The sequence below is a fragment of the Macaca thibetana genome, chromosome 8 (genome assembly GCF_024542745.1).
Source record: "Macaca thibetana thibetana isolate TM-01 chromosome 8, ASM2454274v1, whole genome shotgun sequence".
Classification (NCBI taxonomy): Eukaryota; Metazoa; Chordata; class Mammalia; order Primates; family Cercopithecidae; genus Macaca; species Macaca thibetana.
The window spans coordinates 140,416,850-140,439,201 of NC_065585.1; the positions used below are offsets into that span (position 1 = coordinate 140,416,850).

A 22,352-nucleotide genomic window follows, 5' to 3' on the forward strand; every position below is an offset into this window, starting at 1 on the left:
GCCTTCCCCTTAAAACTGCAAACATCTTCCAATACTCACCAGCAGGCAAAGAACCAAAACAGCCCTTCCATGGACCCCAGTGTGGCCCCAGGCTACCCATGAAGGAAGCCAGTTGGGCCCCTCCTCATTTCTTTTCTCCACACCCTGCTGTAGGATGATCCTTCCAAAACTCAATGTGTAACGGCCTCCCTCCCTGCCCAGAAACTTCAGTGATACCCACCAGCAACGGGGCATTCACAAACAGCCTCTCCCCAACAGCCCCGCCAGCCGCAGGGAGGCCGCCTGTTCCGCCTTCTTCGGCCTCAGGTCCCGGCTTCCCCAGGGCCTTGTTGTGCCGATAATGAGAAATCGTCTCCCACCCGCTTTGACCTATAGAGATGGCACCGCCACGTGGCTCCTCCCAGCACGTGGCTCCTTCAGGGGCCTCTGTGTCCTGCACCAGGAAGCACTAAGGTGGGCTGACGGTGCTCCGCACCCCCATGCCCATCCCTGGGCCCCGTCCCACCCCCTTACCTGGCAGCATATTGTGAACAGGGGTGGCGATGTTGATGTCCTGCAGGTGCTTGAGAGTTTCCGTGTGAAAAAGGCGGAGTGTGGACCCCGAGGTGAAGGCAATCCAGATGCCAACGCCGGCCACGGCCATGTGGGAGATCACCATGCCTTCCTCCTGGTGGGCCTCCAGCTGACCCTGTGAAATCGAGAGAAGGTCAAGTCTGCTGGCCCCATGGAGCGAGTCTGACTGGGACCTGTTGGGTCCGTGTGGTGTCCAGCTGGAGCGCCATTCAGTGGCTGCAACACAGCAGCAGGCTTTGCTCCAATCACAGGCCTCCCCAGCAACCGAACACCAGCAACCCAACTGCCTGCCATTTTAATCATCCTGGCTCCTTCATGAGCCCAGAAAACGGCCACTCTGAAGACACAGGCATGGTGTACCTGCCGAGGGGCCCAGGCCACTGAGCTTGTGTCCAAAAGGAGACATGGGCAGGCAGACAAGAGGCACAGGAGGACCCGAACCGTGGGGACTGATGGAGGAGGCTGATCCATTCCCCCAGGCCCATCAGAACCTGCCCAGAACCTTCCCTGAGGTCTCCAGGCTGTGGCGTGGGTCCCCACCGCCTGCCTGCAGCCCGACCCTGGTTCTGAGTCCATGCCTCCTCTTAGCTCTGCTGTCCTGGACAGGCGCCTTCTGCTTCTCCATGCAACCTGGTCCTTCTGGAGCTTCCAGGCTCAGCTGCAGCCCCACAGCTCCAAAAGTGCATCCCAGCAGCCTGCTCTGAGGGTTCCCACTGGTGCCTGGGCCTGGGCCCTCGTCACCCCGCAGCCAGCAGGGGCTGCTCACACAGCAACCCCCCGACGTGGCCTCAGGGGCTGCCTGGCACTCAGGCTCTGTGGGATCAGTCCCAGGAGAACTGTCCCCGCCCTGCCCATCAGGGATTGCAGGGGGCAGCAGGGGTGAGGGCTGGGACGAAGCTTAGAGACACTGTGTGCCCCAGGAACCAGCAGCCTCACAGCTCTTGAAATTAAAGAAACTCACGATCCTGCACAATTATCTAAAGTAAAGTGATGAAACTCATAAAAACCCACAGGAAACCACCAGACTGACATCTCCGCCCTATGAGTTGTCCCACAATCTGAGAATAAGAGAAAAGACGATGGCCCCCATGGTGGAGACTGCTGACTCCACGCACATGCCCCATGGCACCAAACCCCATCCTGCAGCACCAAGCTACACCCAGAGCCCACTGGGCAGGAACTCAGGGATGCGACTTCAGTGGTTGGCAGATCCCATCTCCCGTGGTATTGCCTCTTGTTTCAGTTGAGATTCCATCAGGAGCGGAGGGTAGAGGAGGGCCCCAGCCTACACAGGAGCATTGCAGGGCCTGAGAGCGATGCCATCTGAAGAGGGGACTGTGTCCTCAGGCTGGGCACGCAGGGGTTGGGGTCCCAGGGAGGCGATACAATGTGGGAGGCTGGGGTCCCCAGGGAGGGGACACGGTGCGGGAGGCTGGGGTCCCCAGGGAGGCGACACGGTGCGGGAGGCTGGGGTCCCCAGGGAGGCGACACGGTGCGGGAGGCTGGGGTCCCCAGGGAGGCGACACGGTGCGGGAGGCTGGGGTCCCCAGGGAGGCGACACGGTGCGGGAGGCTGGGGTCCCCAGGGAGGCGACACGGTGCGGGAGGCTGGGGTCCCCAGGGAGGCGACACGGTGCGGGAGGCTGGGGTCCCCAGGGAGGCGACACGGTGCGGGAGGCTGGCCCACACGGCCCCAAGTCCCATCACTGTGGATCTGGCGCGGGCTCCACATCTGACTGTCCGCCCCCTGGAGCAAACTGGAGCCCCCCAGGTCCCCTGATATGAAGTGAGGGCCCTGCTTCTAAAATGCCCATTCTAGAGTCAGTCGTATAAATGCCTCTTGCCATATGCCCGTAGTTTCCTCATAGAAAATTTCTTCAATAATCACAAGTTGAATTTAAATATTTGTCAATGGGAAGGAACTGGTGCTCACAATTGCGAACGAGTCTGCGTCACTGACTTGTGACTTGGTTCCTATGCAGAGAACCCAGCTCCTACCCCTCAGCGGAACACGAATCTCGCACACAAAGATCCCAAGTGTTTTATGAACTGAAGCTTCACAGGCTCTTCACCGTCTAAACGATCTGGGCTGTGCGGCGTGGGAGAAAGAGCATCTGCCTGGGGGTTGGGAAGTCTGGGTTCTCATTCCAGATGGTTCTAGCGCGGGTGCTTTTGATCCCTCCTCCCTCTGACTTGGCCTCCTGCGTGACAGAGGAGAAGGCGTGCAGGCCCACACTCCCCTGACACTCCACCTCCAATCCGGCCTCCTCCTGGCACTGGCTCCTTCCTGCCCCGCCCCTCGCCCTCCTCCTGGCACGGGGCCCTGCCTCTCCTGGCTTCTGTCATTCAGCCCCAAAGCATGTACAAGTCTCACTCATCTTAAATTAAAAAGAAAAAGAGGGAAAAAGGAAAGGAAGAAAAGCCGTGTTCCCCTTTCTGGCTGGGCTGTGCGGTTCCCCCTCCTCCTGCCTGTGCTAGGCAGGCCGCTCCCAGCAGCCATCGTTGGAGACAGCTCCTCCACCTGCTTCAGGCTGACACCTGCTAACTTCCCAGCTACCTCCAAAACTGCCACCTCCTTTTGAAAATACTGAGCTATAATTCACATATCATGAAGTTCACCCTTCTATAGGGTGCAATTCTGTTTTTTAGTATATTCAGAAAGTTGCCAACCTTCACCACTCTTGAATTCCAGAACATTTCATCACCCTCAGGCCCCCTTCCCCAGCCCCGGACAACCACTCATCCATGTTCTGTCTCTGGATTTGCCTGTTCCGACATTTCATATAAACAAAATCCTACAACGTTCGGCCTTTTGCGTCTGGCTTCTTTCTCTGAATTTGGCGTTTTCCAGGTACATCTACTTGGTGGCGTGAGTCGGGGCTTCCCTCCTTTCCAAGGCTGAATCCAGTCCCTGTGTATGAAGGAACCACATTCTGTTTGTCCATTCACGAGTTCCTGGGCATCTGGGCTGCATCCGCTTTTTGACTATAAATAACCCTGCTATGGTCAATCGTGTCTACATGAATATCAGGTTCTTCTGAATCTACACCTACGACTGGAAATGCTGGGTCACCTGGTCATGCCATGAGTTACTTTCTGAAGAAATCACAAACTGTCTTCCCAGAAATTGTACAATTCTGCATTCCCACCAGCAAGTAAGAGTCTCCCAGCATCCTCACGTGCTCTCCCGTGCGTGCTGGCTCCACTGACAACATTATTCCTGCCATCCCAGTGTGTGACAGACACAGCGCCTCATTGTGGTTTTGCGCCATGATTCCCTAACAAGCAACAATGCTGACCATCTTCTCGTGTGCTTATGGGTCGACTGTAAATCTTTGGAGAAATATCCATTCAGTTCCCTTGCCTTTAATAGGGTTAGTTTTCTTTTTATTAAGTCCTAAGAGTGTGCTAGATGCTCTGCATACCAGATCCTTCTCACATGAGCTGTACGTATTTTCTCCCACTCTGTGGGTTGTCTTTTCACTCCCTTGATAGTGTCCTTTGAAGCAAAAAGGTTTTAATTTTAATGAAGCCCAAGGTATCTTATTTTTCCACATTGGTTGCTTGTGCTTGAGATGTCAGATCTAAGAAACCACTGTCTAGTCCAAAATCATGAGGATTTACTCCTATTTCTTTTAAGGGGTTTATAGTTTTAGCTCTTACATTTACGTTTTAATTCACTTGAGACAATTTTGTATGTGGTGTGAGGCAGGGGTCCAGCTTCATTCTTCTGCACATGGATACCCAGTTGTGCCAGCAGCACCTGTTGAAGAGGCCATTCAATATTCAAATGGAATAGTTTTGGCACCGTTGAAAATTTTGTGACCACAGATGCATGTGGTCTCCGGTCTGTGTCACTGATGTATGTGTCTGTGTGGTAAAATCTGAAATTAGGAAGTGTGAGCCTCCAATTTTGTTGTTTTTCTAGATTATTTTGGCTCTTCTGGATCCCCTGCACTTCCAGATGAATCTCAGGATGTGCTTGTCAAGTTTTGCTGAAAAAAAAATTAAAAAGCAGTGGAAATTTTGATAAGAATTGTGTTGAATCTGCAGATCCATTTGGGGACTGTTTTCTTCTTAACAATAGTATGTCTTCCAATCTATGAACACAGGATGCCTTCCCATTTATTTAGGTATTCTTTAATTTCTTTGAATGATGTCTTGTAGTTTTTAGTGTATACATCTTGCATTTTTTTATTAAAAATTTCTCTAAGTATTTTTCTTTTTGACAGAGTTATAAATGAAGTTGTTTTCTTTGTCTCATTTTCAGGTTGTTTGCTGCTAGCGTACAGAAATTTAATTGACTTTTGTATACCGATCTTGTGCCCTCTAACCTTGCTCAACCTGTTTATTAGTCAAGTAGTTTTACTGTGGATTCCTCAGAATTTTCTACATACAAAAGGATATCACATGCCAATGCAACTTTACTTCTTCCTCTCATCTGAGTCCTCCAGCTTTTTTCCCTTGTCTAATTGCTCTGGCAGATCCTCCAGTACTACTTCGAATAGAAATGGTAGAAGCCATCCTTGTCTTGTTCTTGATCTTCAGGGGAAAACTTTTCTTCTTTAACCATAAAGTATGATGTTAGCTGTGAGTTTTTTGTAGATGCCCTTTGGCAGGTGGAGGAAAAGTCACTTTCTAGTCTTAGTTTGAGTGTTTTTATCATAAAAGGGTGATAAATTCTGTCAAGTACTTTTTGTGCATCAATTGAGATGATCGTGTTTTTCCCCCCATTATTCTGTTAATGTGATGCATTCCACTGATTGATTTTCATGTCCTGAACCACCTTTGCATTTTAGGAATCTATCTCATTTTTCCAGGGTACACAATCCTTTCAGTATGCTGTTGATCTCACTTTGCAAGTCTTCCGTGGAGGATTTTTGCATCCATGCTCACAGTGGATACTGGTCTGTGGTTTTCTTGTCGTGTCTTTGGTATCGGGGTCATGCTGACTGCAGAATGAGTAGGAAGTGTTGCTCCCTCCTCGTCAGTATTTTTGGAGAGTTTGGGAAAGAGTGCTGTTAATTCTTTTTTAAGATGTTTGGTTAGAATTCACCAGTGAAGCCATCTGGTCCTGGGCTTTTTGTTGTTGTTCAGAAGTTTGTGATTACTGATTCAATTTCCTTACTAGTTTTAGGTCTATTCAAATGTTCTATTTCTTCATGATTCAGTTTTGGTAGTTTGTGCCACTCTAGAGTCTGTCCATCTCGTCTAGATTATCTAATTTGTTGGCCACCTGCTGCCTGTTTCACGCACAAGTCTCCATCATAGCTGGTTTCTTGAGCCAGTTCAGAATAAAGCAGAAATTACTCCCTGGAATACTGTTTGGGGCAGAGGAAGGCGACTTCCATAGAGAGGATTTTAAAAAGCAAAACAAACAACCGTGGCGTATGAGGGAACTCTGGTGTGACTAGAGAATAGATGAGAGACGCTTCTTTCTTTCCTCGGGCTGTTGACTCTTTCACAATCACGATCCAAACTTCTGGAAAGATGATTTTAGAAAAACCAAACCCTGCCGGGCGCGGTGGCTCACGCCTGTAATCCCAGCACTCTGGGAGGCCGAGGCAGGTGGATCACGAGGTCAGGAGATCAAGACCATCTGGCTAACATGGTGAAACCCTGTCTCTACTAAAAATACAAAAAATTAGCCGGGCATCATGGCGGGCGCCTGTGGTCCCAGCTCCTCGGAAGGCTGAGGCAAGAGAATGGTGTGAACCCGGGAGGCGGAGCTTGCAGTGAGCCAAGATCGCGCCACTCACTCCAGCTTGGGCTACAGAGCAAGGCTCCGTCTTAAAAAATAAATAAAATAAAACCAAACCCATGGTTTGTTTGGGCCTCAGTCCCAGAGTTTTTAACACAGAACAACCTCCTTGGTTCTAGTACCCAAGTGTCTCACACCCCATGACACTTCTGGCAAAATACTCTTCTGAAAACAAATTTTGACATCTGCTCCACGCTGAGAACCCTTCAATGGCTCAGCACTGTCTGCAGCAAAAGTGCTGTTTAAAAGAAAACTACACAGAACTCTGCTCCAGGAAGTCAAGTCAAAGGCGGCTGCCTTCAGGGGCATGGGGATGTCTGCACTGCCCATGCTTCCCCCCAACCCCCGTGAGCCGAGCCAGTGACAGGACCCAAGCTCTTCGTCCCCTACTGCGCTCGCAGACCCACCCTCTGCGTCCAGAAGCCCCTTGGGGACCAGTAGTCTCGAAGCCTGATGCATCTCTCCCTCTCTGAGGTGCCATCCTGGTTTTTCTCTTAGTGAATCCCTCCTTACCCTCGACCAGCCAGCTGCACGGGCACCATCCCTAGGCAGCTGCCGAGAGCCCTGTGCCTACAGGGACGCATGCCTGGCTTGACACTTTGCTGCTGCCGTTGTGAAATTCGTAGTAACTGTGGGATGCGGGGCCCCTGGATATCGGCTCACTGGGCCAGCCTGAGGCCCGGAGGGAGTGTTGCCCCTGAAACTTCCACAGCGCCCTCACTCACGCTGGCAGCCCAGCCGTCCTGGGACGGAGAGCCGGGCCTGTGTTGTCAGTGTCTCAACCATCTGTGGTTGGTTTGTTTTTGCACAATGCTAGGTACTTGGTGAATATTTGCTATGTTTCTGCTGAAGGACAGATTATATGGATGTTACCTTAGTACTGATGTTGGGCATGGCTTCTCCTTTCTCTAAGCCTTGGTTCTCTGAAAACAAGAACATTGGGCCACAGGATCTCTAAGTCTCTGTTTGCCTTGAAATTGTGTGATTCTGAAGGTGTCTGAAAGAAATTAGGCTACGGATTCCACAGCGTTTGGGGGTCTCTGGGGACCGACATTCCAGAGTGTTCAGGGGTCTCTGGGGACCGACATTCCACGGTGTTCGGGGGTCTCTGGGGACCGACGTTCCACGGTGTTCGGGGGTCTCTGGGGACCGACGTTCCACGGTGTTCGGGGGTCTCTGGGGACCGACGTTCCACGGTGTTCGGGGGTCTCTGGGGACCGACGTTCCACGGTGTTCGGGGGTCTCTGGGGACCGACGTTCCACGGTGTGCGGGGGTCTCTGGGGACCGACGTTCCACGGTGTGCGGGGGTCTCTGGGGACCGACGTTCCACGGTGTGCGGGGGTCTCTGGGGACCGACGTTCCACGGTGTGCGGGGGTCTCTGGGGACCGACGTTCCACGGTGTGCGGGGGTCTCTGGGGACCGACGTTCCACGGTGTTCGGGGGTCTCTGGGGACCGACGTTCCACGGTGTTCGGGGGTCTCTGGGGACCGACGTTCCACGGTGTGTGGGGGTCTCTGGGGACCGACGTTCCATGGTGTTCGGGGGTCTCTGGGGACTGGGACTCCAGTGTTCGGGGGTCTCTAGGGACTGGGATCCAACAGTGTTCGGGGATCTCTGGCCTCTTCTGCTGACCTGGGCCTGTTGTTTTATTTTCTATGTTTAGATATAGGGTCTCGCTATGTTGCCCAGGCTGGCCTTGAACTCCTAGCCTCAAGCAGTCCTCCTGCCTCAGCCTCCCGAGTGGCTGGGATTACAGGTGTGAGCCACCACGCCCGCTTAGGCCTGTTTTGTTGCCCTGTGTCTCTTTCTACACAATGACAAGAATTAAATCCCTATGAGAAAAAATGCATTGCTGCAGAAAATCACTATGTTGCACTATTTAGGTCATCTTTAATATCTCACCTATTTTATTATTTCATTCTGTTTTTCCCTTCAGTAGAGGATGGGGGCAAGAAAACATTTTCCTCTCTTTCTTTCCTTCCATCTGTCTTCAGTCAAAGAGCACTGCATGTTGTAGAAACTCAAGAGTGAGGAAGAAGAGGTTTGCACTTCAAGCAGCTGTAGTCATTCAACTGAAAGGAGCTGTGACTCAAGGTTCTAAGCAACAGACCTGTCCAGGCAATGCCCCCCAGAAATCCAGAATGATTCTCCCTTTCCTAAATGTCAGATCCCTCAGCACTACATCCGTGTTCCTAACACTATGAGATTTAAACAGCAATTGGACAAACCCAGGGTAAAGGGCCATTTGCAGTTGGGGAAAAAGAGATACTTCCCCTCCCCTAAAGTGTCCAGGGGACTGTGACCGGCACCGTGCGGCGGCTCAGCATCCACGGCATGTCTTCCCATCTGCTCCTGACGGTGCTGACAGGCAGGTGGGTGCCCCCTGCTACGTCGCGGGTGCTGCACCAAGCACCTGGCTCGGCATCTCCACTGGTTTGCCCGGTGCTGCTTTGTTACGGTGCTAGAGCTGGGACGGGGGCCGGCCACCCCCACTGGTAACCAGGCTGGCTCCTCCACCGGCCCAGTCACTCCAGGAACGCCGAAGACTCAGAGCCTCGGGTGCCTTTTTCTTCCAAATACAGCTGGCGTCTCCCAACCCGCTCAACCCAAGCTCAGATCACAGGCAGCTCCCAGGCCGGCACTGTTCTGACAGCATATGGTCATTCGGGACGGATCCCCCCGCAGCTGCTGCCCCCACCGTCAGCAGGGCGGACGCACACCCGGGGCTCGGATCCCGCAGGCTCAGGTCCTGCGGGCTGCACCTGCCCCTGGCCACAGTTTCCCTGCACAACGGGAACGGCAGGATGAACTTCATGTTTTCAGAGAGAGCAGATTTTTGCTTCTTTCTAAAAATGCATTTAGTTATTTTGGTACTGAAAATGCAAGGAAACAGTCCTATATCTGGATCCAAACACACTGCTTCTGAGTCTTCGAGATTTACAGCATATAAATTACAAGCAGCCTGAGAAAGGAGAATTACCCCCAGCTGTCAGCTCAGACAACCGAGGCCCAGGTAGGTGGCTGATCCAAGATCACTGGATACTATATGGCTGAGCTAGGATGTAAACCTTGTGCTTCTGTAATACAGTTACTGGGATGGCTGTACTGAAACCTTGTGCCTCTGTATTACACAGTTACTGGGATGGCTGTACTGAAACCTTGTGCCTCTGTATTATACAGTTACTGAGATGGCTGTACTGAAACCCTGTGCCTCTGTAATACACAGTTACTGGGATGGCTGTACTGAAACCTTGTGCCTCTGTATTATACAGTTACTGGGATGGCTGTACTGAAACCCTGTGCCTCTGTATTATACAGTTACTGGGATGGCTGTACTGAAACCCTGTGCCTCTGTAATACACAGTTACTGGGATGGCTGTACTGAAACCCTGTGCCTCTGTATTATACAGTTACTGGGATGGCTGTACTGAAACCCTGTGCCTCTGTAATACACAGTTACTGGGATGGCTGTACTGAAACCCTGTGCCTCTGTATTATACAGTTACTGGGATGGCTGTACTGAAACCCTGTGCCTCTGTAATACACAGTTACTGGGATGGCTGTACTGAAACCCTGTGCCTCTGTATTACAGTTACTGGGATGACTGTACTGAAACCCTGTGCCTCTGTATTACACAGTTACTGGGATGGCTGTACTGAAACCCTGTGCCTCTGTAATACACAGTTACTGGGATGGCTGTACTGAAACCCTGTGCCTCTGTATTATACAGTTACTGGGATGGCTGTACTGAAACCCTGTGCCTCTGTATTATACAGTTACTGGGATGGCTGTACTGAAACCCTGTGCCTCTGTATTACAGTTACTGGGATGGCTGTACTGAAACCCTGTGCCTCTGTATTAGTTACTGGGATGGCTGTACTGAAACCCTGTGCCTCTGTATTACACAGTTACTGGGATGGCTGTACTGAAACCCTGTGCCTCTGTATTAGTTACTGGGATGGCTGTACTGAAACCCTGTGCCTCTGTATTACACAGTTACTGGGATGACTGTACTGAAACCCTGTGCCTCTGTATTACAGTTACTGGGATGGCTGTACTGAAACCCTGTGCCTCTGTATTACAGTTACTGGGATGACTGTACTGAAACCCTGTGCCTCTGTATTACACAGTTACTGGGATGGCTGTACTGAAACCCTGTGCCTCTGTAATACACAGTTACTGGGATGACTGTACTGAAACCCTGTGCCTCTGTATTACACAGTTACTGGGATGGCTGTACTGAAACCCTGTGCCTCTGTATTATACAGTTACTGGGATGACTGTACTGAAACCCTGTGCCTCTGTATTACACAGTTACTGGGATGGCTGTACTGAAACCCTGTGCCTCTGTATTACAGTTACTGGGATGGCTGTACTGAAACCCTGTGCCTCTGTATTACACAGTTACTGGGATGGCTGTACTGAAACCCTGTGCCTCTGTATTACACAGTTACTGGGATGGCTGTACTGAAACCCTGTGCCTCTGTATTACACAGTTACTGGGATGGCTGTACTGATGGGGTACAAGGGCTGTGGACAAGCTCAGGAACGGTGCTGGCCTGCCTGGCAGCACTAGCTAATCCCTGGCTCCACGCCACACTGAAGGCTTCTCGTTCTCTGGGCATGTGAAATAAGAAGTGCCAGATGGATATGAAAAGTAACAGGAACAAAACTGCCAAAATTCATCTAACATGTACCCTGACCTCCCTGTCCAGCTATTTTCCATCCCTGTCCAGCAGGCCGGGTCTCGAAGGATGTGGGGGAGGCTGTGTCAAAAACAGACACACATACGGGAATGCTATTCACGATCCATGGCAGAGCATTGGCCTCCAGGAGGCTCAGGACCCAGGTCCCATCTTCACCTTGCCCCAGTGTGGACCTCGCATCCCTAACCAGACCCAGGTCTGCAGGGGCCAGCCGGAGAGCCCTTTCCTGGCTGAAGACGGCATTAGCCCGCATCCCGCCGTGCCTGCCAGCCAAAGCGGCATCCACGGGGCAGCTCAGGAGCCACTTTCCCTCTGAGACGACAGAGGGCGCAGCCTAGGCACGTCCTGAAACCGGTCTCATGAGGGTGTGCTCTGAGACGACAGAGGGTGTAGCCTAGGCACGTCCTGAATCTGGTCTCATGAGGGTGTGCAAATGCGATTCATGAAATAACCAGCAAAATGTCCTAAAGTTCCTAACCCGGGGAACTGGTTCATCCCTCCTAACGATGGTCTAGACGAGTATTTTCAGAAGCTCTTAATACCGTTTCTTTCTGGATTTGTGACGATCTCATCATTAGAACGTCTTCACAGCCTTCAAAGAGATGAAATTAGACCCCTCGCCCCAACTGAAGACATTCTTTCCTGTGACCTTTTGTGTGAGGATCAAAGGAATTTTTTTTTTTTTTCTTTTGAGACAGGGTCTTCCTCTGACCCAGGCTGGAGTATAGCAGTGCAATCTTGGCTCACCGCAGCCTCGACTTCCTGGGCTCAAGTGATCCTCCCACTTCAGCCTCCCAAATATCCGACAGATGTGCACTACTGTGCCCAGCTAATTTCTATGTTTTTTGTAGAGATGGGGTTTTGCCATGCTGCCCAGCCTGGTCTTGAACTCTTGAGCTCAAGCAATCTACCCATCTTGGTCTCCCAAAGTGCTGGAATTACAGGTGTGAGCTGCTGTGCCCAGCCCAAAGGAATTTTCAATGATGAGTTGGTCCATGTTATTGGCTGAAAACACACTGTTGTTATCCCAGTTTGTTTAGGGACAGTGGGGTCAAGAGATGGCCATGAACAGACAGTAAAAAAGTAAGAGCGCAACCTCATAATAAATGCCACACATGACATGACTGAAAACTGCAAGTGTGAGGGTAAGTATGTAGCCTTTTCCTCATCACTTCAGGAATGTCTGTCCAACCGCACACACACACACGCTGGCACGTCACACAGCCACTGACAACAGCAGACTCGGGTGGGCTCACCAGGCACCGCAGCCTCCCTGGGAGTGAGCTCGGACAGTGTTCTGCAGCCTGCTTGCCCACATGTGCCCCTATGGGCATGCATTTAGGAACACCCACAAGGAGAGTGTGGGCCTCCTCCCGCTGCCTGAGTTCACCCGCTCCGTGGGGCACAGATGACCTCATTTCCCCAGCTCCTCCCATCCGCGTGCATTTAGGACACTCCCAAGTGTTTGTGATGCCAGCAAGACTGCAATGGACAAGCTCCTCTGTAGAGTGGATTTCTCTAGGGTGGGGAGCCGCCGGGAAGATGTTATGAACCCCAGTGCTAACTGGTAACAGGTGAGTGCCCTCCAGAGGGGTTGCCCTAAGGCCCTGTGGTGCCGAGGGCCCTGTGCCCCACATTCCAACTGGGTCACACTTAGCGTTTACCTTCTGTCAATCTGAAGAAATGGCATCGTGAGGACCAGTGGTTGCTGGGACGGCGGGAGGGAGGGCTGAACAGAGAGCAGAGGATGTCCAGGGCAGTGAACCCACTCTGCGTGATGCTGTAGTGGTGAACAATGCTACGATACATTTGCCCAAAACCACAGAACCGCGGCACCAAGCATAAGCCCCTGGTGGACCCTGAGTGATGAGGGACTGTGGACCCTGGCCAATGATGTCAGGCCCCTCTGAGTGGTGAGGGACTGTGGACCCCGGGCAATGATGTCAGGCCCCCCTGAGTGGTGAGGGACTATGGACCCCAGGCAATGATGTCAGGCCCCCCTGAGTGGTGAGGGACTGTGGACCCTGGCCAATGATGACAGGCCCATGCGGGCTCACTGACTGTAACAAACGCACCACTCCAGGACGGGGCTCATGGGGGGGTCGGGGGGGGGGGGGGGCTGTGCGTGTGTAGGGGGAGGGGTACATGGAAAATTCCGCACTTTTCATTCAATTTTGCAGTGAACTTAAAACTGCTCTAAAAATAAAGTTTATTAATAAAACAGTGCCTTGTTTTAACAGGCAATGTTAGTTGCTAATGAGGCTAAGTTATATGTGTATGAGTTTATTGTTTATTTCTATTTCTTCTTCTGAGAGTTGCCTGTTCATGTCCTTTGAACATCTTCTATTGGGTTGGTTATCTTTTTCGTAGTTCAATAAGAAATCTTTGTATTTTAAGAACATTAATTCTTAGTCATATATACAGGAAATTTTTTCCCAATTTTTCCTCCATAAGTATTTGATACACATATTTCAATGTGAAAAAAGTTATTAAACTGTACCATTTTATTTATTATGGTAACATCTGGGTTTGTGGCATGTTTGGAGAGGCTTTCCCCATTGCAAAGTAATAAAACAATTCTACTGCTTTTTATCTTAGAGGCTTATAGTTTCGTTTTCATGTTGAAATTCCCATGCATCTGGAGTGTTTAGAAGAGGAGAGGGCCAGCTCTGCATTTTCCAAATGCCTGCCCACTTATCTCCTGATTCTTTGGTGAATGATCCATTTAGCCCATTGAATTTAAATGTCACCTCAATCAAATGCGAATTTTCCCTAAGTCTTGGAGGACTCTATAGGTTCATACTGAACACATTTCTTAAAGCAATGTTTCTTTTACTTAGTAGGTAACCAGTGAACACAGCTAACTGGTTAAAAAATGGTTAGTTGAATTTTCTTGCTAATCTCATCTTTCTGAGCAAAATCTAGAAGGGATATTCTTTTCCTTTCCCTTTTTTTTTTTTTTTTTTTGAGACAGGGTCTTGCTCTGTCACCCAGGCTGGAGTGCAATGGCAAGAATTCAGCTCAATGAAGCCTGGACCTCCCGGGCTCAAGTGATGCTCTTGCCTCAGCCTCCCAAGTACTTGGGACTACAGGTGCGCACCACCACATCCAGTACCGGCGCGCACTGCCAGACCTAGCTAATTTTTTTATAGGGACAGGGTCTCACTTTGTTGCCCAGGCTGGTCTGGAACTCCTGAGCTCAAAGGATCTCCCAACCTCGGCCTCCCAAAATGTTGGCATTACAGGCGTGAGCCACCGTGCCCGGCTAGAGGAATTTTCTTTTAGCACGTGGCCACAGGCAAGAAGTCTGCTTTGACTTCGGCACTGGAAGTCAGCTGAGCTGCTTCTGAAACGCACCTTTTCCGCGCTGTGCAGCCACCTAAGCGACTTACCTCCACGGCATGAGTCTCCACGCTGATGATGAAGACTTGACCCCCAGAAGCCGCCCACAAGGTATCTTCCATCATGAGCAGACTTCTAACTGGCAGGACGCCTAACTTGATCACTTTCTGAGGTTCTGAATCCCAGGATCCATCTTAAAAGAAAATATTTCATTTCATTCAAGCTGTTTTCTGTACACAGGAACAGGAAAATGGGGTCGCACATCACTTTAAATAACTGACAACCGAAAGCTCACCCCCAGTGTTAACGCTCGTGCCTGACCCTGGGTGTGTCCGGGGGTTCACAAGCTGACACCCGCCCCAGTCAGGCCATGGTGCACAACTGGGAAGCACAGACAGCTGCGGGACAGGCAGCCCTCAGGATCCCCCCTCCCCACTGCCTATCCCTTCCGTGTGTGTCCCAGACAAACCACTCATTCACCCTGAATCTCAGCTTCCTTCAGGGTAAGATCGAGACCATCCTACCACTAGCCACAAAGGTTGTTTCAAAAATTAAAAATGAAATAACGGGCGTACAAAGCTCAGCAAAGTACCCAGCACACAGGTGTTCAGTCAATACTACCGTTTACAATAATAGTACATAAGATGATTCGGTCATCATGAAAAGGAACTGCATTCACAGTATAACCGGGGAGATGTTACATTTCCCCATTAGCTGTTTCCGTTCTAACATGTGCCTTGCTCTATACTGCATCACGAGGAGAGGCCATATATTCACAGAATACTTTAAGAAATCAAAATTGAAGTAAAAGGAATTCCTTACTTTTGATGAGTTTGTTCCCTTTCTTGAAGCCTAGAGTCACATGAAATATTCTGGTCTGAAAATATTTCCAAAGATCTACTGACGAAGTCTTTCACACTTTATATCAAGTATGAGTTGCTAGCTTGAATACCAATAAAAATTATTTGAGGCAAGATTTACTACAAACTTTTAAAGTGACTAATGTAATTATCCTATAAATAATTAAAATGAATTCTTCAATTCTCAATTTAACCATTAATTAAGCCATCGACCTTAAAAGTGTAACTAAATTATTAATCCATCAATGCCGTCGACTTCCTAATCAAATAAACATGCTTCACTCAGTCAGGAGAACAGCCTCAGTTCTTATCTCCTTGCTCCAGATTTCAAGCACTGAACCTTTGAATACAAAACAAGTGTCTGAAGCGGAGGTGTGCAGTCACTAAAAGACAATTATGCAAGCTTTGACTTTTGTGGCATACTTTTAGTTATGATTCAACGTTAATGGAAATGCTTTTATGTTGCAATTAGGCTAAAAGTGTTGCAGGGTAATTATTAGCCTCAGTGAACACAGGCCTGCTTTTCATTTGCAATATCTGCACATTGTATCATTATGTGATTAAATATGCACATGCACCCATGCACAACGCACATGCAAGCACACACACAAGTGCACATGCCATATGCATACACACACGTGCACGTCACACACATACACACACACGCAGGCATGCACATGTACACACGCACTCACCCACAAGTATGTGCACCTGCAGTCACATGCACACATGGACACACACATGTGCACATGTATACTCAAGGCACACAAACCTGCCTGCACACACACATATGCCCTCCCAATCACGTGTGCATACACACATGTGCATACATGCACACACACCTGCTCACACATGCACATCCCCTCACACTCCTGTGCATACACACATGTGCATGGGCCTTCCCATTTGGTACTCATAGCCCTTTAAAGCACTGCACACTGCAACCTCCAGAAATATGTGGGTTCAGGGCAGAGCTACAGTTTTCTCTGACATTCACACACTCTGAAGGGCATGGAGTGGCACAAGAACGCAGGGTTTTGAATCCTAGGTCAGAGCTCTCTCTATCTACTGCCCACTGTGCTTGGATCCTGGCTGTCCGGTGTGGCTTGGCAGTGTCCTACCAATGGCACAATTCCTTTGAAACAAGAACTCCAAGATCAATGACAGGATGGCCTACTTCAGACATTTTGCTTGGTTAAGGTTTAACTTCCAACAATTGAACTTTGTTCTCTGAGCACCTGGGTGGGTCAATCTGCAGTGTGGGCTTGTCTTTCTTGGGATGACTTCTCCCTGCGTATGTGCCCCAGGCCAGAGCCCTCAGCAGGCTGCCCACATCGCAGCCGGACCCAAGCACACGCTAATGACGTTTTGAACTAACACTTAAAAATCTGGAAATTGCCCACAGAATTTCAGATTTTTAAGTCCCTTGAAACATCAGAGCCCTGGCAACAGTGAGGGGCTGGGAAGCAGCCTCCTCCTCCCTCTGCACAGGCCGAGGCCTCCAGCCAGCCACGTTCCTCACCACCAAGAATGCAGTGGCAGGCTATGCGCTTCTGAACAGGCTGCCTCGCACACTCCCACACGGTACGCCCGCCAGCGCTCGGTGAGGAAGACGCAAAGCGACACGTTCGGCAGATCTCAGTTACAGATCATGCAACGCGTCTGATGAGGCGAAAACACAGCCCGGCACAGGGCTCCGCAGCGGACAGGACAGCGATGCAGACAAGTAAGAGGCTGGAGAGAAGCTCGCTAGTAAACCCAGGGGAAAAAAGGGAGACATAAGCATAAAATACATTTTATGTAATACAGATGTGATTTCTATTCCATTTAATAGAAATGCGATTTCTATTCCATTTAATAGAGATGCGATTTCTATTCCATTTAATAGAGATGCGATTTCTATTCCATTTAATAGAAATGCGATTTCTATTCCATTTAATACAGATGTGATTTCTATTCCATTTAATAGAAATGCGATTTCTATTCCATTTAATAGAAATGCGATTTCTATTCCATTTAATAGAAATGCGATTTCTATTCCATTTAATAGAAATGCGATTTCTATTCCATTTAATAGAAATGCGATTTCTATTCCATTTAATAGAAATGCGATTTCTATTCCATTTAATAGAAATGCGATTTCTATTCCATTTAATAGAAATGCGATTTCTATTCCATTTAATACAAATGCGATTTCTATTCCATTTAATAGAAATGCGATTTCTATTCCATTTAATACAAATGCGATTTCTATTCCATTTAATACAAATGCGATTTCTATTCCATTTAATACAAATGCGATTTCTATTCCATTTAATACAAATGCGATTTCTATTCCATTTAATAGAAATGCGATTTCTATTCCATTTAATAGAAATGCGATTTCTATTCCATTTAATAGAAATGCGATTTCTATTCCATTTAATAGAAATGCGATTTCTATTCCATTTAATACAAATGCGATTTCTATTCCATTTAATAGAAATGCGATTTCTATTCCATTTAATACAAATGCGATTTCTATTCCATTTAATACAAATGCGATTTCTATTCCATTTAATACAAATGCGATTTCTATTCCATTTAATACAAATGCGATTTCTATTCCATTTAATACAAATGCGATTTCTATTCCATTTAATACAAATGCGATTTCTATTCCATTTAATACAAATGCGATTTCTATTCCATTTAATACAAATGCGATTTCTATTCCATTTAATAGAAATGCGATTTCTATTCCATTTAATAGAAATGCGATTTCTATTCCATTTAATAGAAATGCGATTTCTATTCCATTTAATAGAAATGCGATTTCTATTCCATTTAATAGAAATGCGATTTCTATTCCATTTAATAGAAATGCGATTTCTATTCCATTTAATAGAAATGCGATTTCTATTCCATTTAATAGAAATGCGATTTCTATTCCATTTAATAGAAATGCGATTTCTATTCCATTTAATAGAAATGCGATTTCTATTCCATTTAATAGAAATGCGATTTCTATTCCATTTAATAGAAATGTGATTTTTCCATTTAACAGAAATGCGATTTCTATGGCATTTAATAGAAATTAGAAGAACAGAAAAAAATCCAGATTATGTGAAAAAGTCCTATCAATACACATTTCTCCACGAAGCTTCATGAAAGAGTTGAGTGCAGAGTGATAGGAACACAGGCAGCAGCAGGGAGGTGGCCTCCGCCTACCGTGGAGCAGAGACAGGATGGGAAAGTCGGCCAAGGAGGCTGGCAGAGGTTATGACAACAAATGAATGACAAAGCAGGACTGGAATGGGAGAGCCCCACCCCAGGACACACAACCGTCCATGGAGAACTGAAATCATGAGGCCAAGTGAAGAGGGGGTGCAGACCAGAAGCCAGGCTGAGGCACCCACCGGAAGACAGGGAGGCAATCACAGGCCCGCCAAAGAGCCAGGGATCGGCCAGCGATCAGCAGGGTCAGAGTCCAGATGGCTGTGGGGGCGAGACAGGAGCGGCTCCTGTGCTGACTCTGCCCACCGGAGTCAGAAAGAAGACCAGGCCTTCTCGGTGCAGGTGCACACACAGGCCAGGCTGGAACTGAGAGAATAGACGGACCCTTTTATATTGTTTTACATTGTTTTCTGCTCAGAAAAGGAAAGAAAAGCGAAACAAAAGGCAGGTAGCCTGGCCCCTAGGAACCAGACCTGAAATCAAGAAACCAGACCCAAAACCAGGCTTAGGCCTGCCTGACCTAAGCCTGGTAGTTAAAATTCCACCCCTGACCTAGCAACTGATGTTATCTATAGATTCCAGACATTGTATGGAAGGATATTGTGAGACCTCCCGTTCTGTTCTGTTTCGTTTCACTCTGACTACCGTCGCTGGCAGCCCATCACGTACCCCCTGCTTGCTCAATCGATCACAGCCCTCTCCCGCGGACCCCCTTAGAGTTGTGAGCCCTTAAAAGGGACAGAAGTTGGGCACCTGACAAGCTCGGATTTTAAGATGCTAGCCTGCCGATGCTCCCAGCTGATTAAAGCCACTCCCTTCACTATCTCGGTGTCTGAGGGGTTTTGTCCAAGGCTAGTCCTGCTATAGAACCACATCGCAGAAGGAGGGGCTGTCTCCATGGAGCCAGTGGAGAGAACCTCCCCAAGGAGGAGGCGTCAAAGTCCGAGGGCAAATAACACCCCAGGCTCTGGGAGGGGCTGGCGCAGATTTCTAAGGAGGGAGGAACTCCAATAGCAGCAGGCGGCCAAATGCTCAAAGCAGAGAGAACCAGGGGTGGTTGGAAGGCGGAAGGCCTTGTGGGCAAGGAACAAGGACTGGAGGACTGGAATTCTATTCTAAGTACACTGGGGACTCACCAGACAGTTTTCAGCAGGGGAGGTAAAAACCTTATTTACAGTTTAAAAAGCTCAATAACAAATATTTGGAGAATGAATCAGTAGAAGCACAAGAATGAACGCGAGGCTAGGCTGCCATTCAGGCAGGAGCTGGGCGGTTTGGACTAGGGTGGTGATGGTGGGGGAGTGAGCTGGGACATGGGGCACAAGAACAAGTGGTGGATGGCCTGGGGAAGACGACAGGACCCACCAAGGCATCACTCCCAGCCGTGGGGAGGGTGGCGCAGGGCCGCTTTCGGTGAGGGAAGCCCTGTGTATTCCACTCCGGCATGGCAACGCTGAGACTGGCTGGGATCCAGCTGGGGCTCGGCACCCCTGCACTCAGGGCTGAGTGAGGGGCCAGGAGAGCAGCCTCAGCCAGCACCAAGGAAGCTGGAAGGAAAGCCCCGTACCCAGAGCTCCCACAAGCAGCGGTGGCCAGATCCACAGAAAGAGCCTGCAAAGCACAGCTGCCACCAACGCGGCAGGGGCTGGAGAGAGAACAGATGCACAGCAGCCTGCCCACCCCCAGCGGCTGCGGGGACCAGGCGGGATGGGCCAGGGAGCGCCTCGTCTGTGGCACCCAGCAGAACACAATGCAGTCCTTAGCCCTGTTGGCCAAGAGAACAGCAGGGACCGAGGGCACAGCACCGGGGCAGGGGGCTGGCCCAGGTCCAGGAGGCCCCGCCGGGCAGGCAGGCTGCCCTGCCCAGCTGGTCAGCACAGGACACGCTGAAGGAGGGCACTGCATGGCCCGGCGCCCCCATCCGAGGGGGAGAAACGGGCAGGCCGAGGGAGGGGGAGGGTGGGAGGAGACGGGGAGACTGACTTCTGAAACGATGTCTCTATATTCAACAAACACCTTTTGGGGAAGAAGCAAGGCATACAGGCCTAGGGCAAGGGTGACAAGCGCAGGAGCGGAGGCGCAGGGGCGGGGGCGGGGCGGGGGGATGGGGGTGGGGTGGGGCGAGAGGGGGGCGAGAGGGGGGCGGGGGGCGGGGGGCGGGAGGCCCGGGGGTGGGATGCTAAACCAGATGCAGCGTCCCCCCAGTGAACCCCAAGGACCCGCCAGGGGGCTGTGAGACCCGCCTCACCTGGGGCCCTGGCGTAGCTGGCGACCGCCCCGTTGACCAGGCCAGCGTACAGGCTCTGAGACGTGCAAGCCAGGCTCATGACTGTGGACTTCTCGGGAGTGAAAAAGTGCTGAAGTCTCACTTTCTTGGCGCCTTGACTGCTTTTATAAATGGAAATGCTTTAAGAGAAAAATACAAGCTCATAAATACATTTGCTCCTTGTGAGAAGAACCAGGATGCCTATTAACATAAACACAAAACTTTCCAACTCTTCCCTCTTGCCCTTCCTTCTCCATTCCTAGGGACACTTGCCTGTACTTTTAAAAAATTTGCAACCACCTTGATTTCTTTATTTTTAAAAGGGAAATTCTGGGATATATGAAAAAAATTAGTTCTTCCTATGTATCTTGGAACTTCACATCAGGCAAATCATTTTAACTCTCCTTTAAATGGTGTCAGCAATTCAGTATGATCATGACATAGAATATGGCTGTTTTATTCCAAAATATAAGGGGGATGTGCTTTTAAAAACCATTAATAAAAATGAGACATTTCAGTGGCAAACAGCCAAACGTTCCCCTTTAAAGAAATACTACTTCTCTTTAAGAGTTTCCTAGAATAATTTCCATGGGTCCGATTGACTAGTTATTTCAAAGTGCAATGACCCTAAAAATGTCCCCTGGTATCCCCTAATTCCTGCACGAGCTATTCCTGAGTCAAAATCAAGGACTCTTTCCAGGACAGGCTCCCCACCACGCCCTCCACGGGCAGAGCTGGCTGATCCTCTGCAACGCGGTCAGCACACCCTACCTTCCCTCCTCCGTCCCTACACAGATCGTGGGGACCTCAGAAGCTCTCACGGCCGGGGTCTCGGGGTCCAGGGGTGCCCCGGGCTCTCTGCGCTTCTCCTCAACGGGAATGTACAGCATGCAGAGGATGCGAGATTCCACATTGAAGCACTCGATGACTTTGGGGGTGGAATTTTGAAACGAGACGATGGCAATCTGACCCATTTGATGGGTGCAACTTCCGATCTGAATCAGAGAATCAGGAGGAAAAAAGAAAATGAGCATGTGGGGGCTTCCATAATACGCTGGAAACTGACACTTAAAGGCCACGACAAGCTTCGATTTTCATGTGAGAATCAACACACTTAGAAAATTCAAAAAAATGCTTAAACAATTGCTCACGGAGCCCCTTTTTCTTTCAACATATTTAATGTGGTTTCCAAAACATTTTAAAGCAAGAGCATAGCTTTCATTTTCACAAAGTCACATTTCTATACTTTAAAAATCATGTACTCATCACAATATGAAGGTAAGGGCCCATCCATCCTCAATTTAAAATCCTAAGAGGCAGATCATTATCAATTTTAATAACAACACTAATGTTTAATGACCTTGGTTAAGAAAATAAACCTTTCAAATGTGAAAAACACCAGTAAGAATACATCCCAAGGTAGATCATTGGAATTCAACATGTGGTATGCTGTGGAATTTCTTTTTTTTTTTTTCTTTTTTTTTTGGAGACAATCTCACTCTGTCACCCAGGCTGGAGTGCAATGGCATGATCTCAGCTCACTGCAACCTCCACCTCCTGGGTTCAAGCGATTCTCCTGCCTCAGCCTCCCGAGTAACTGGGATTACAGGCACATGCCACCATGCCC

General features: G+C 49.2%; 1 protein-coding gene across 6 annotated transcripts in view; it reads right to left on the reverse strand.

Annotated features, from left to right (window-relative positions):
- ARHGEF10 (Rho guanine nucleotide exchange factor 10) overlaps positions 1–22,352 on the reverse strand; it is a 145,386-nt gene that overhangs the window by 14,715 nt on the left and 108,319 nt on the right. For all 6 annotated transcript variants that reach the window (XM_050800194.1, XM_050800197.1, XM_050800195.1 and 3 more), the window contains 4 exons: positions 21,497–21,720; positions 20,708–20,865; positions 14,434–14,576; positions 514–688 (listed from right to left, as the gene is read on the reverse strand). In XM_050800194.1, the coding sequence (XP_050656151.1) occupies positions 514–688; positions 14,434–14,576; positions 20,708–20,865; positions 21,497–21,720 (700 nt within the window). The remainder of the gene's footprint in view (positions 1–513; positions 689–14,433; positions 14,577–20,707; positions 20,866–21,496; positions 21,721–22,352) is intronic.